Here is a 16,248-nt window from a genome sequence, read left to right as displayed (position 1 = left end):
AAAATTTTAGTATGATCTGTTATAGATTTGAAAAAAATATGAAAGCTGCTGAGTTTGCAGAACCTCGACAGCTGAGGAAACATTAGAATGGACAAGGAATGGTCTGGAAAAATGTCTGAAATGTGACGAAAGAAAAATCTCCATTTCATGAAGCCATTTTGCCACAATCCATATTTGAATGATGCTCATTCAGATCTATAACAGATTTTTTCACCAACTGTTCTGTGGTGACAGAATTTCTTGTTAGTGCAACAAATTTACTCAGACCAAACATTATAAAAAAACAGAAAGCAGGAAAATGCATGATAAAGTAAATTAAATACACACAAAATATATATTTTGAACACCTTTTGGTTTCATTATTTCTGTAACAAGAATTAAAAGGCCTTTAAAAGAAAAGGTGCCATTCATTGAATAATACACACTACATAAGTACCTCATAACAATTCCTGTTCCAATCAGATCAGCCTTCTTCAAAGTAAACCATCGTCGGTTCACTTCAGTACTCATGTGAAATGCACAAAATTGTTCTGCCAACTTATTAACCAGGATCTTCCAATATGGGAACTACACAGATGAAAGAGAACATTGCGTTCCTTTCCCAGATTGATGCTTTGAGTCAGAGTGCTGCATTTTCATGACGACCCAAGCAAGCAGCTCTTTATGTCAGTAGTCACAGAGAACTGAAGGCAGATCCTAACCATTTCAGCATCTTTCCGAAATATATCGAGAACTTTCTTACATTAAAATCTGCTATGTAAGGGAAAAACATTTTGGCTAAGTGTTCTTACAGACTGACATACCTGCCACTTTGTTCGTCATTTCTGAGTGCTTGGCCATATCTTTCAGCTAATTACACTAAGCTGTTACTTAAACAGAGTGACCTACACATGCTATTATTATCCATTTGTCCTCAGATCAGATTTAGTTGTCACATTATGCCCTTCCAGATGCTCTGATATCCGAGCTGTCATCTCTGGTTCATTACAAATGCAAATTCTTAATTTAGCATAGTTAAAGGTTTATCAGTTATAGGATTAAAATAATAATTATCTGCTCATCAGAAGATACCTTGAAAATAGAAAGAGTGCACCTTGTCCGCAGGAGCTGTGATTAGATTAGATTACTTACAGTGTGGAAACAGGCCCTTCGGCCCAACAAGTCCACACCGACCCGCCGAAGCGCAACCCAAAGCATTCCCCTACATTTACCCCTTTTACCTAACACTACAGGCAATTTAGCATGGCCAATTCACCTGACCTGCACATTTTTGGACTGTGGGAGGAAACTGGAGCACCCGGAGGAAACCCACGCAGACACGGGGAGAATGTGCAAACTCCACACAGTCAGTCGCCTGAGTCAGGAATTGAACCCGGGTCTCTGGCGCTGTGAGGCAGCAGTGCTAACCACTGTGCCACCGTGCCACCCACTAATGTTGGTGGTGAGGATTGTAAATTTGTAGTAACATTGCTGCTATTGTAGTAAGTGAGATTGAACATTTCATGGGACTCAAAATGTGTAATGAGTCCTCAAGCAGAAACCTAACTCAACACATTATTATATCCTGAGTGATTCTCCTCCAGTGAATCTGAACGATTTTGATTTTATATATTTGGAAGGCATATGGCATGTGATGCCATATGAGACCATAAGAAAATTGATGACATTATATGGACAGTGACATAGATTTGTTTGACGATAGCACAACAGTTAGAGATCTGGAAGTATTCTAAATTCCAGTCTCTTAACATTTTTTGCTAGCATATGTGTATCTCAAATAGCAATCGGAAACAAAACTCATGGTCACTACTGGCAGCAAGGGAAAAGTTGCAATTGGGATAACAACTAAGAATCTGTGCAGGTCCTCTTTTCCACCTGATTTTTTTTTTAACAGAAGAGAGGAAGCATTTATAGAGTCGTAGAGATGTACAGTGCAGAAACAGACCCTTAGGTCCAACTTGTCCATGCCGACTAGATATCCCAACCCAATCTAGTCCCACCTGCCAGCACCCGGTCCATATCCCTCCAAACCCTTCCTATTCATATACCCATCCAGGTGCCTTTTAAATGTTGCAATTGTACGAGCCTCCACCACTTTCTCTGTCAGCTCATTCTATACACGTACCACCCTCCGTGTGAAAACGTTGCCCTGTAGGTCTTTTTTGTATCTTTCCCCCCTCACCCTAAACCTATGCCCTCTAGTTCTGGACTCCCCCACCCCAGGGAAAAGACTTTGTATATTTATCCTATCCATGCCCCTCATGATTTTACAAACCTCTATAAGGTCACCCCTCAGCCTCTGACACTCCAGGCAAAACAGCCCCAGTCTATTCAACCTCTCCCTATAGCTCAAATCCTCCAATCCTGGCAACATGCTTGTAAATCTTCTGTGAACGCTTTCAAGTTTCACACCATCTTTCTGATAGGAAAGAGACCCGAACTGCACACAATATTCCAGCAGTGGCCCAACCAATGTCCTGTACAGCTGCAACATGACCTCCCAACTCCTGTACTCAATGCTCTGACCAATAAAGGAAAGCATTCCAAACGCCTTCTTCACTATCCTATCTACCTGTGACTCCACTTTCAAGGAGCTATGGACCTGCACTCCATGGTCTCAGCAACACTCCCTAGGACTTTACCATTAAGCACATAAGTCCTGCTAAGATTTTCAGCACCTCTCATTTATCTAAGTTAAACACCATCTGCTAATTTTCAGCCTATTGGCCTATCTGATCAAGATCCCTGTAAGATTGTAATCTGAGATAACCTTCTTTGCTGTCTGCTATACTTCCAATTTTGGTGTCATCTGCAAACTTATTAACTATATCTGTAATGCTCACATCCAAATCATTTGTATAAATGAGAGGTAGTGGATCAAACACCAATCCTTGTGACATTCCACTGGTCACAGGCCTCCAGTCTGAAAAACAACCCTCCATCTCTGTCTTCTACCTCTGAGCCAGTTCTGTATCCAAATGGCTAGTTCTCCTCGTATTCCATTTGGCTGTTACCATTCCATAACCTCAGTTTTGAAGTGCCAGTTACCTATTGTACCAAGAAAAAAAAATGCCTGGTTCATTTTCCAAATGGTGTAAGCACCTTTGATAAACGTTCCTCCCTCAATTCTGTTAAATTTGGAAACATTTGGGATCAACAAAGCAGTCCAAAGTTCCCACAGCATTTGAATGTTTTGTTTCTGCCAGATGAAAATTATTTAACTGAGAAAACTATTTTTCAAATAGTGTTCAGTGTTGTACTGTAAAAATAGTGTGGAGGCAGAATATTTCTTTCTGGGGTTGAAATCATAAACATATTTCTGCCATGAACAGTCTCCAGTTATACCCCAGCATGTTATTGATATGAGCAAGGCAATTTTAACCTAATTGTGACCACTCTCTGAAGAATCGGTTCTTCCTCCCCGCTCCTTTTCATCTTTTCCTTCCTAATCCCATTCTGCTTTGTCTGGAAACTGGAACATTTTGATGCATAAGTCGAGTTGTGCACAGCAGTGCTCCTCTGCCTTTCCACACCTTCTCTGGCCAGGAACGTTCAGCTTGACTGGAGAAATTAGTTCAAAAACTTAGCACAAAATTGGTGTTCAAACCTTTAAGCAATCCATTGGCAAATCTCCAGTAGTACAGATTAAAGTCCTTAATGTGCAGAGTATATCATTTCTTATCGGAAAAAGAGTAGGCTATTTGGCCTCTCAAACCTAACAGATCTTCTGACTCAACACCATTTTCCAACATTATCTCAATTTCCTTTGATGTCTTAAATATCTGAATATCTATCAAACACTGTCTTGAACAGAGTCAATGAGCAAGCCTCTGCACCTGAGAATTCTGAAGACTCACCAGCCTCTTAGTGAAGAAATTCTTCCTCCTCTCAGTTCGAAATGACCAAGCTCTTGGTTTCCCATTGTTCACAACCCTGCAGTGACGGGAAACATGCTCACTGCATCTACCTGTCAAAATTCCTATGTTTGGATGAGGTCAGCTTTTATTCTTTGTTATTCTGGAAAACATCAATCTAGTATCTCTTTTCAGAGTTTAACACAATATCCCGGGAGTGGCTCCACTGCACTCCCTGTATTGTAGATATACCCTTCCTTAGGCGAGGAGACAAAGTATGCACAAAACACTTGGTGAAGACTCAGCAAGGCACCCTACAGTTATAGAGTCATAGAGAGGTTCAGCAATGAGACAGACACTTTGGTGCAACTCGTCCATGCTGACCAGATACTCTAACCCAATCTAGTCCCATTTGCCAGCACTTGGCCCATATCCCTCTGAACTTTTCCTATTCAAATACCCACCCAGATGCTTCTTAAATGCTGCAATTGTACCAGCCTCCACCATTTTCTCTGGCAGCTCATTCCATACATGCACCTCCCTCTGTGTGAAAAAGTTGACACTTAGGTCCCTTTTATATTTTTCCCTTCTCAACCGAGACCCAAGTCCATCATGATTTTATAAACCTCTATAAGGTGGCCCCTCAGCCTCTAACGCTCCAGGGAAAACAACCCCAGCCTATTCAGCCTCTCCCTATAATTCCAACCCTGGCAACATCCTTGTAAATCTTGCAGCAAGCTAACTTTATTTCTGTACTCAAATCATCTTGTTGTATAGGACAATGCACTATTTGCCTTCCTCTTTGGTTGCCTCACTTGTAGATTCGCTTTCAATGACACACTCTCGCTCTCTCTCACACACACATAAGCACACAATACATCCTGGGGTGCTAAGAAATGGCAAAAGTTACAATAGATGCGTTAGTGGCAATTTACCAAAATTCACTGGACTTCAGACAGATGCTGGCGGTCTGGAAGACACCAAATGTTACGCCGATTCAGGAAGTGAAGGTTGTGTTTGACAAACTTCCTGGAGTTCTTTGAGGATGTAGGAAGCGTGGTGGATGGAGGGAACAGCTGGGCGTTATATACTTGGATTTCCAGAAGGTGTTCGATAAGGTGCCACATAAAAGACTCATCTGTAGGAATGCATGGACTTTCGGGAAATGTACTAGCATGGATAGAGATTTTGGTTAACCAATAGAAAGCAGAGAGTTAGGATAAATGGATGTTTCTCTGGTTGGAGATCAGTGGTGGGTGGGGAGCCACAGGGGTCAGTGTTGGGCCCACAATTGTTCATGATACATCTGAATGATTTGGAAGAGGAGACCAAGTGTAAAGTATCCAAGTTTCTGATGACAATAAATTGAGTGGAAACACAATCTGTAGAGAATATGGAGGATCTGCAGAGAGATTTAGATAGGTTGAGTGAGTGGGCAAGGGTCTGGTAGATGGATTACAATGTTGGTAAATGTGAGGTTATCCACTTGGCAAGTAAAAAGAGTAGATCAGAGTATTATTTAAATGGTGAAAGATTGCAGCATGCTGTTGTGCAGAGGAACTCAGGAATACTTGTACATGAATTGCTAAAAGTTAATTTGCAGGTGCAACAGGTAATCAAGGCGGCAAACAAAATATTTACTTTAATTGCTAGAGGGATTGAATTTAAGAGCAGGGAGGTTCTGCTGCAATTGTACGAAGTGTTGGTCAGGCTATACCTGCAGTACTGTGCACAGTTCTGGTCTCCTTACTTGTGGAAGGGTATACTGGCTTTGGAGGCAATGCAGAGGAGGTTCTACAGCTTGATTCTGCAGATGAGGGGGTTACCCATGAGGATAGGTCAAGCCACCTACGACTGTACTCGGTAGAATTTAGGAGAATAAGTGGGGGAATCTTACAGAAACATATAAAATTATGAAAGGGATAGAGAAAACAGAGGCAGGCAAGTTGTTTCAGCTGGTGGATGAGACTAGGACTGGAGAACATGGCCCCAAGATTAGGGGGGGATAGATTTAGGACAGAGATAACGGAGAACTGCTTTTCCCAGACAGTATTGAATTCTATGCCTAAAGAAGCAGTAGAGGCAGCTTCATTAAATATATTCAGACACATTTGGATGGGTTTTGCATGGTAGGGGAATTAAGGGTTATGGGAATAATGCAGGTAGAAGCTGAGATGATGGATGGATCAGCCATGATCTTAATGAAGGGCTCGACGGACCAAACGGCCTACTCTTTCTTCTATTACTATGAAACTATGACATATGTACAAGGACAGTAAGAGTTCCAAATCTTCCACTATTTTAAAAATGACTCTGAATTTTTACTTTTCCAACTAAAACGGATTACTTCATATTTTCCCACATAATTTTCCATGTGCCATGTTCTTGATCACTCCCTTCACCTGTCTAAATGACTTCAACTTTGAAGTTTCTTTGCACCCTCCTCACAACTCACATTGCCATATAGCTTTATGTTATGAGCAAATTTGGAAATATGATATTTGGTCCCCGATCCAAATTATTGATATAAATTGCTGTACCTGATTCATTCCAATCTGACAACCTGAGAATGATTCGCTTATACCTATCTTCTTCTATCCATTAACCAACTCTCAACTTACTAACCTTTTCTGTGGTACCTTATTTAAAATTTTCTGAAAATCCAAAGACAGCAACCACCTCTGGTTCCCTGCAACCTATTTTGCGCAGTATATCCTCAACAAGTTTAAGCAAGTTTGCCAAGCCTAAATTTTATGTGTCAAATTACCACATCCTTTAAATTATATGAGTATTATGACTTGAATGGTAAAGCAAAGCCATTCTTCAGATAACGTTGGGTACCAATATCTGTAACACTTACATTGAGTTGGAGGTGGTGAGCTGAGGGGTCTCTTGTAATCATTGGACTGATTCTTAACACACATACGATCCATACCTTTAGCAACTGAGTTTGTAGAAAAAATGATATCACATATGAAAGAGACACAATGAATATCCAAGAGTAAAAGCAAAAATGGATCAATATTGAGGGAATGAATACGTTTCCAAAAATATTGCATTAAAGCCATATTCTCGAGAGAGAAATAATTTCCATTTTAAATGGAACAGAATTTGGTTTTCAAAACAGAGAACTTTGTTTTTGCATTTCACAGTCTCCTGATGCTGCAGTAATAGATAGAAAAACAGACTTGCATTTCTTTCATGCCTTTCATGACCTCATGACTGCTTAAAATACCTTAGAGGCAGTGCAGTAATTTGAAGTCGAAGTTTTGCATTTGAAGGAAACTAAGCAGCTGATTTGCACACTGTTGCCTTTCACAAATGACAATGGAATAATGATCAAAATCTGTGTGGCGCTGATTGAGGGATACTAAAATGTTGTACCTTCGAACCATGCAGTGGATTATATGATTATATTCACAAAAAGGATTAAATTTGACGGCTTTGTCTTCACAAAGATAGTTAACCAGTTCTATACTGCAGATAACTTTGAACTTAAAAGTATTGCATCGTTTGCATTATATGATGCCATTGGAATTTCAGTTTCCATGAACAAAACTTAACTTGTATGTTGTAATACGAAGAGCCAATGAAGAATGCTTTACAAAGCTGATGTAATCCAATTCAATTGACATTAGATCTTCTGGACTTTGGAATGCAATCAATATATCTCCCCTCTTCTTTGCAACTTTGATGAGAAGCACTGTTCTCCAACCTGTGCAAAGATGAACTGATGACAAATGTCTCTCACTCTGTGGGGAGCTCTGTTCAAGCTTGTCAGAGGTTCCCAGACAAAGCAAAGAGCTTGTCATATTGCTGTATCCTGGTTTCCTCCACAACAGGCTATTCAATGGGTGCAGAATTGTGGACAGGAACCCATTTCTACAGCTCTAGTTCTTAACAGTGGTGTGCACAATCAAGATCCCCAAACAACCTGTTATTTTACACAAAAAAATTCATATTATTGTTGCAATCACTGGAGTAAAACATGAGAATATGGCTTTCAGGAATAGTCTATAAAGTGACCAGTAAATACTGCTCTCATGCCTATGTGCATAGATTACAGTCTAATTCAGAGAATTATGTCATACCAAGTGTTCCTTCTGGGTCAGTTAATATATATGCTGAAAAATGGGCATTTCTTTTGTGAAATAGATCAACCAATGACAGCAAAGTGAAAGACCTCAAAGCAGAGGTCAGGAGTTACACTGATGATGCTGACTGAAGAATTTAGAGGACACTGAGGTTTTATTGACACAGAAGGCAACTGGAAATGGTTGCAGCGATTAAATGCATTCAAACATGCTGCACATCTGAGTTAGACAGTGGGAACCAAGTGCAGAAATTGTGGGTTATTCATGCCATGTTAAAATCCTCACTGAGCAAAAACTCGCACGGCTTTTAAAATCATATATGCTTGAACTTGTTTTTTCTTGAATTGAATATTTATTTTTATTTTTTTTAAATCACAGATTATGGATGTTCCTTGGGAATTAGTTGGAATTCTCACTTCAATAGAAATTACATAATAAACACCATGATCATAGGCATTCAGAAATAGTGCTAGCTGGAATAAGTTGTTAAATTCATAATGTTCACGAGGATGCAAGCTTGGTCACATATCTAGTTAACAACATGTTGGGTATCCTAACGTTTAAAATATGATTTGGAGATGCTGGTGTTGGACTGGGGTGTACAAAGTTAAAAATCACACAATACCAGATTATAGTCCAACAGGTTTATTTGAAAGCACTAGCTTTCAGAGTGCTGCTCCTTCATGAGGTGGTTGTGATGAACCAAAGGCTAGTGCTTCGAAATGAACCTGTTGGCCTATAATGTGGTGTGGTGTGATTTTTAACTCTAAAATATACACAGCCGACAAGAGCCTTATTCAGAATTACAAACTTCAAGACGTCAAGTCTTTCCTCTATCTTCAAAAGGTTAGGGAAGTATTAGATTCAACAGCCCTATTTTATGAATTTGATTCAGTCCAACGGTAAGGGTGTAAAGTAAATCAAATGTGAGGATCTGGATAAGTTACTACTGAAGCATTGCTAAATTATATATTTTAGAAGGAGACAAAAAAAGTCAACAAACAAAACTTGCATGCAGGATCCAAACCTTCTTACAGATCAGGATGTATAAGTTTTAAAAGGTGTACTACATAGAAAACGTTACTATTCAGTGAAGCTCTGAAGTCTGGTTGAATGTGAAGTATGGGAGCTGGTCAGCTTGCTATCATGTGACTTGTTTAAGTCCAGTAATTGTGTTTCAGTGGACTGTGTGGTCAATGGAAGAGCTGATGAAACAAACAAACAGCTGAGTGGGGAAAAGAAAAATCTGACTCCCAGTAACGAGGGAACAATCAATCTTGAGGATCAAATGTCCCACCATCCTTTTTGCATGAACAGAGAAGAGTTAGGCCCTTGATTACTTCCATATGAAGAGGGAGTGGATAAGCTCTTTTATGAATGTTGATTATGACCTTGGATAGCAATATCAAATAAAATGGCATATTCTTGATATTGATCCTAATATCACAAATTTACACTTGCAGGATTATGAGATGGATATTCAAACAATATGACTCACTTTTATTAAAAATACACTCAAAGAGTTTGCCTCAGAGCAGGTCAGGAGCAAATGAGCTGCTTCCCTTATTGGCAAATCTGCACAACAACTTTCAGGTAAGTCTCCAGTCACAACATTTTCTCCTTTGACATTCTCAGCTCATACTAAGATGGGAAGTCTCAAAATGAAACAAATGTCTCAAGTCTGCTTAACTTAAGCAAGGCCCTTCCTGAAGAAGGGCTTATGCCCGAAACGTCGATTCTCCTGTTCCCTGGATGCTGCCTGACCTGCTGCGCTTTTCCAGCAACACATTTTCAGCTCTGATCTCCAGCATCTGCAGACCTCACTTTCTCAACTTAAGCAAACCCCATTTGGAAGAATGAAAACTGATAGAGATACAGACAGCAGGTTGAAATTCAACTGCAATGTTTGTTCGGTCACTTGTGTTCGTGTACATAGGAGCAGAATAGATGATGAGAGAGGAATAAGCTTGGGCTGTCTGTCCTAGGTTGATTCCCCTGCATTTTTTGTGGCTGGCCTACAGAGGTAGAGGTCTGGCAGAAAATTAGTCTCTGCCTTCTGAGCCAGAATGACTTCACAAGTAGAAACAAAATGTTCAAGCATTTAGTTATGTCAAATTTAGCTCAAAAATAAGAAGAAAATGATCTTATGATTTAAGTTCATCAGTTTCTCACAAATATTTCAGTTTATATGAACTGGTGACGCTGCCTGTAAGAAGACAGACTCATTTAAAATGAGTGATTTCCCTCTCATGCACATACTTCTATATATCTGAATTTCAGCAGAAACTCATGATGCACTCATCAAAAACACACCAACTCATGGTGCAGTGAGGCACGACTCCTCAGAAATTGAAGCAGTCCATGTTCAAAAGTAACAAGATCTGGACAATATCCAGGATTGGGCTTACAAGTGGCAAGTAATATTTGTGCCACACAAAGCCAGGCTTTGACCATCACGAATAAGAGACAATCTAACCACCACCCCATGGCATTTAATGGTGTTACGTTCACTGAATACCTGACTATCAACATTCCTGGGAGGGCTATCATTGACCAGAAACTCAACTGGACTCACCACATAAACACAGTGGCTACAAGAGCAGGTCAGAAGCTAGAAATATGGTAGTGACTAACTCACCTCCTGACTCATCAAAGCCTGTCCACCATCTACAAGGCACAAGTCAGAAATGTGAGGGAATACTTCCCCCTTGCCTGGATAGGTGCAGCCCCAACAATACTCAAAATGCCTGACACCACCCAGGGCAAAGCAGCCTGCTTGATTGGGACTAGATCCACAAGCATCCTCTCACTTCTCCACCACCGATGTTCAGCAGCAGCAGTGTGTACTATCTACAAGGTGCATTACAGAAATTCACCAAAAATCCTCACACAGCATTTTTCAAACCACAATCACTTCCATCTAGAAGGACAAGGCCAACAGATATTTGGGAACATCACCACCTTCAAGTTCCCCTCCAAGTCACTCAACATCCTGACTTGGAAATATATCGCCATCCCTTAACTGTTGCTGGGTCAAAATCCTAATGGCAGTGTGGGTCAACCTGTAGCAGGTGGACTGCAGCAGTTCAAGGAGGCAGCACACCACCACCTTCTCAGGGGCAATTATGGATGGGCAATAAATGCTGGCCAGCCAGCAATGTCCATGTCCCACAAAATGAATCAATAATTTTTTTTTAAAAATTCATTACAATCGTATTAACAATGCAGTTTGGAGCAGCAACTGGAAGCTCAGATTCACCTTGTTGAGAATGGAAATATAAATGTTTGTGCATGAAGCCATTTTCATTTGTCAGAAATGTTCTGGAATCAGATCATTAAAATTTGACAGAAAATTTAACTCAGGAGCAAGAGAACCATGATTTATTACCGACCAGCTGTTACTGGTAGGGAAGAACAGTTATTATACTCAAATACAGCTTGTTCTGCTATACTGCGTGTTTCGTTAATGCAAATTGGTTACAATGCAATTCCAACCTTATTAGTTTAAATGGTGCTGCTGTTACATGATTTTCTTATAACACGGGGTTGCACGAGAATGGAACTACCAGAACTACATTATAGCAGAACTGACTGTATTCCTAACTTAACCACCTTTCAAAACTGGAAACATGTCAAGCATTTTTCAAGAAGCAGTGTTTTGTACCTGGTCAATTTACTGTACGATTATATCCTTCTGTTTCTATCTTGGCACTGGGCTCATGCTTTGTTTAAAAGCTCAAGTTGAACTGAGTGTTCAAATTGCTTGCATCATCATTTAGGACTGTACACTGACTGTTGCCTGGAAATAACTGCCAAGCAAGTTACAAGCAAAGCTTAATTGTAGACGAATGTCCTTAAATAATATCCATCATAAATTTTAGATCACTGCCAGCTTTTCTGCATTTTAAACTTGCAAGAAAGATGCACACCTTCCACATGCTGAAAGTGCATTGCATTCGTTCAGCCTTATAGAGAAGGCTGAATCTCAGTCAGGCAGCATTGCTTGCTACTTACAAGGGATAGAGATGTAGGGAGTGAGAGGTGGTACCTGAACAGATTGGCCACCCTCAGATTCAGCAAAAGGTGCGGACTGTCGTGGCACACACTTTAAAACATCTGTGAATTTCGCAGCTGAGGATGGAAGGTGAAAATATGATGTAATAATATACAAGGTTATAAAATAGCTGGCAGAAGTGAAACCATGGCGTGCTATTCTTTGCTGCACAAGTTGCATTGCTGAGCAAGCTGCAAAACTTACAGAAGATTTAACTGTGTCTATTTTCAGTTTCTAAACATGTTAACTTTAGATGGTTCCATACTGCATGGCAAAAGTTTTTAAATCAGAGTTCTCTTTGAACGACGCAGAGATTCACAGAACAAACTGATTGCATAAGTAAATTATCCATTAAACTTGTGTTTTCATCAGTCTGGACCTTAGAAGGTCCACTTTCAAGACCTTAGAGAGGGACCTGAACGCACATCTAAGCATTTCAGATCAAGGTGCTGCTCGATTGAGAATTTAAATTATTGAGCACAGCCACAATAGGTAAGTCGACTGCTGTGTTTGACCTCACCTCCAAAGTGTGCAAGTGCTAACAAAGTGTTAACAAGACCAACAATTGCGAGTGTCTAACAAAGTATAATTACTCCACATAATTCAGAACAAGTTGTAACTGAATTTTCATCAGCACAGGGGTGTCATTATTCCACAAGTCTAAGTCTCCAAATGTTTGTTAAAATTAATTGATAGCATTGTGGATTTAAGGAAGGTAGAACATGTTACTATGACAGAAAAGTCAAGAGTCACTGAGAAAGTGTTCTGTTTTCTCAAAATGGACCTTGTTAACCGTATATCTGATTGTACCTTTCAATGGCAATAGTGCTGTTTAAACTTTGGCATAGCAGGGCAGGCTGACAGAAATGCAAACTGTTGTTTGTGGTTTGGTTCCAAAATGATCACAGTAATGTGAGAGCAGGGCTATTTCACATCACTGATATGGCATTAATCAGTCCCAAACTGTATGTTTTAATTGAACTACACCACATTGCCATGGCATTTCCATTCCAACATTTATTGCCCAATGAGAAAAACAGCTTTTGCCCCAGTGGCCATGCAACAACTTAAAATTGTAGTCTTCATGGGTCATTAAGTCTTTTGGCTCAATTATTTGCACAAAGCTGAATATGGGTGCCCAACACTTGCATGCTATCAGTGCACACGCCACATGCTCAGTGGTCTTTCATCACAGACTTACTTACTGGGCATAGAAGAGGGAGTGAGAGGTGGCAGTGGAGGCTGTGCAGCAGGAGTCAGGAGCCCCTCATGGTCAGGAAAGGGTCCTGACCCTCTCCGTACACTGTTAAGAACATCTGTGAACTTTGCAGCTAATAGTGGGAGATGGAGAGAAGCTGGGATGAAAAGCTGTAAAAAGCACAATCTTTATGGAAAATTCAAGTAAAATGGAATGTGTTTCATACATCCTTATGAATGTGAATTGTCAAGAGTTCAATGAAACATATAACATTAATTTTCTGTGTTGTTTTACTAAAACTGTCAAGTTTTAAAAACTGTATTTGCGATTGCATGATATTTACCAATATATTACAATGTTTTGTTCTCCCCTAAGTTGAACAAAGAAACAAAATAACTGACAGACAGGCAGAGAGTTGCTGAAGAGAAAAAGAGACAGAAAAGTTGATCAAATTGCCATCTCGCAGTGAGAACTTGCATCAGATCTTTTCTGAACACAGGTTAAAAATTCATGGCTGGGTTGCACTTAGAGTTTAGATGCAGATTAAGTGCAGATCACAATGTTTCATACCATGCTGAAGGCACTGTCTGGTCCAGGAAATCAGGAGAACAATGCATTCATGCTTTGATAAGCAGCAGAAAATCAACATTTGCTGTGGCCTGATTGCTATGCACCAGGGAGGTAAGCACTTGGTTTTTAATCTTAGGATCCCTACATTGCCACAACATCTTTTTTACGCAATGAGTGACATCATCACTGACTCATGCTGCCTGCAACCCATACAAAAATGCTTCGAATTTGAACTCTTAAGATTTATACCATGAAAAATCTTCAAGGGTGGTTGTGTCTTTTCATATTCAACAATCTAAGACAGTTTTAGTCTGAAGAAAATTATTTTTTCTGCTCACTAATCTCTCCCTTGAACAAGCGTTAGGTATGTAAAAATTAGCTTGCTGCATTGACACCCTTATATTTTGGAAGAAAGTGTGTGCTACATCTCAGAAGTGCATTCATCTTATGGTGTGCATTGCATAGCATCTAATGGAGTAGATTGGTTAAGAGTCCTACCCAGGACAAGAAAGATGGATTCAAAATACAAATAAACAATTTGATATTAACCTGTAAATCCTTCAATAGTGACTGTAACAAAGTCAGCCAGATGAATCTCGTAGAATATGAGTTCCCCGATTGGGACTATTAATCCAGTCCAATCCGGGAGCCCTGGCTGACATAAAAAAGGGAGTGTCCCAGATACTGACTCTGGGTGCCTGAATCTTTATGAGACATTACTGCAGTGAAGGATTGGTCTTTTGTCAATCAGGGTAACTTGGTGATTGGATACTGGCTTTTGTGGGGTTATTTCGCTTTCCAACACAATTGAAGTAACAAGCTCAAAGAGCAGGAGAGATTCCTGGTCAACCAAATGATAGAAACAAAATAGGAACATCTCCCATCATCTTTAAGAGCTCCAAGTGAAAACATGATAAAAAAATAGAAGTCTGAATGATCTGTAACACCCTTGCTGCATCTCAGCACACATGTTGATGGCTTTCTTTTGCAGAAATTATGAAAATAGATGATTGTCCAAGGATGGGAAGGAACAGCTACACTTCATGTATTTGAAACATCTTAGAAAAGTAATATAACAAGAGCAAAATAGAAAAGGGCTCATTGACAAGTTGTTAGAAAGATAGTCAGTTCAATGCAAAACTGGGTTGGCCAGCCAATCAGAATGCAGAGCCACCAAACAATGCATCAGGAATCATAGGGTTTTGTTTGCCTGAGCAAGGTTACGTAACATATATTTCTGATGTTCATACAAAATGTTTTCTCTGAAAGCAAAATGAAGGATTATTACTGGTGCCTTTAACTGAACACATTTTATTTGAAATAAATATAGATTGTGGTTGCAATATACTAAATGGAAACAAAGTGGAGAAGCTAGTGATCACGTTGTCATGTTAAACAGTTCATCACTGACTTGTGGGTAGATCCAGATTTGTGCATTGCAAGTGAATGGCAAATAAAATTAGCATCTCAAGATTTGTGGGAGTCAGATGGTAACATCAAATTTGTTGCTCAAATGTATTGCTCAATGTTAACATTTTTTTAAAAATTATTCATGGGACGTGGATGTTGCTGTTTGGGGCAATATATATTACCCAACTCTAGTTGCCCTTAGAAAGGTGAAGTTGAGCTGCCTTTATGAACCACTGCAGTCTATACAGTGTCAGCACACTCAAAAAATAATCTTTATGTTGATGTAAAATTTGCAAGAAAATTTGTATATGATTCTGTGAAGATCAGTGCTTGATCAAAGATTGGAGAGAATTTCAAAACCAGTTAATTATAAACAATTTTGATGAGAATTTAGGAGGCACGATTAGTAAGTTTGCAGCTGACATTAAAATTGGTGGTATTGTTGACAGTGAAGAAGGTTATCTAATATTACAAAGAGATCTTGACCAATTGGGCCAGTGGGCGGAGGAGTGACACATACAGTTAATTTGGATAAATGTAAGGTATTGCATTTTGGTAAAATGAACAAGGACAGGACTTATACAGTTAATAATAGGACCTTGAGCAGTGGTTCACAGTTTTTTGAAAGTTTCATGAAGGATAGACAGAGTGGATAAGAAGGCATTTAGCTCACTTGCCTTCAGACCATTGGGTATAGGATTTGGGAGGTCATATTGAGGTTGTACAGGATGTTGGTTAGATCACTTTTGGAGTACTGCGTACAGTTCTGGCCACCCTGCTATAGGAAGGATATTAATAAATTGAAGAGGATGCAGAAGAGATTTACCAGGATGTTGCCAGGATTGTTGGGTTTGAATTATATGGAGAGGCTAGGAAGGCTGAAACTTCTTCCACTCGAGCTTGGAGGTTGAGGGTTGATCTTGCAGAGCTTTATAAAAGGGGCATAGATAAGGTGAAGCCAAGGTCTTTTCCCTTGGTAGGGGAGATCAAAACTCGAGGGCGTAATTTTTAAGGTGCGAGGAGAGAGAATTATAAAGGACCCGAGATACAATGTTTTTACACAGAGGA

At 39.7% G+C, this 16,248-nt stretch overlaps 1 protein-coding gene across 50 annotated transcripts in view; it reads right to left on the bottom strand.

Moving 5' to 3' along the window:
- LOC122543116 (calcium/calmodulin-dependent protein kinase type II subunit beta) overlaps window positions 1-16,248 on the bottom strand; it is a 265,513-nt gene that overhangs the window by 15,108 nt on the left and 234,157 nt on the right. For 35 of the 50 annotated variants that reach the window (XM_043681394.1, XM_043681397.1, XM_043681395.1 and 32 more), the window contains 3 exons: window positions 13,208-13,333; window positions 11,963-12,079; window positions 6,715-6,798 (listed from right to left, as the gene is read on the bottom strand). The exons of the other annotated variants lie outside the window; for them this stretch is intronic. In XM_043681394.1, the coding sequence (XP_043537329.1) occupies window positions 6,715-6,798; window positions 11,963-12,079; window positions 13,208-13,333 (327 nt within the window). The remainder of the gene's footprint in view (window positions 1-6,714; window positions 6,799-11,962; window positions 12,080-13,207; window positions 13,334-16,248) is intronic. 50 annotated transcript variants of the gene reach the window in all.

This window comes from Chiloscyllium plagiosum, chromosome 42 (genome assembly GCF_004010195.1).
Source record: "Chiloscyllium plagiosum isolate BGI_BamShark_2017 chromosome 42, ASM401019v2, whole genome shotgun sequence".
NCBI lineage: Eukaryota > Metazoa > Chordata > Chondrichthyes > Orectolobiformes > Hemiscylliidae > Chiloscyllium > Chiloscyllium plagiosum.
This window is presented reverse-complemented; position numbering and strand designations above follow the sequence as displayed.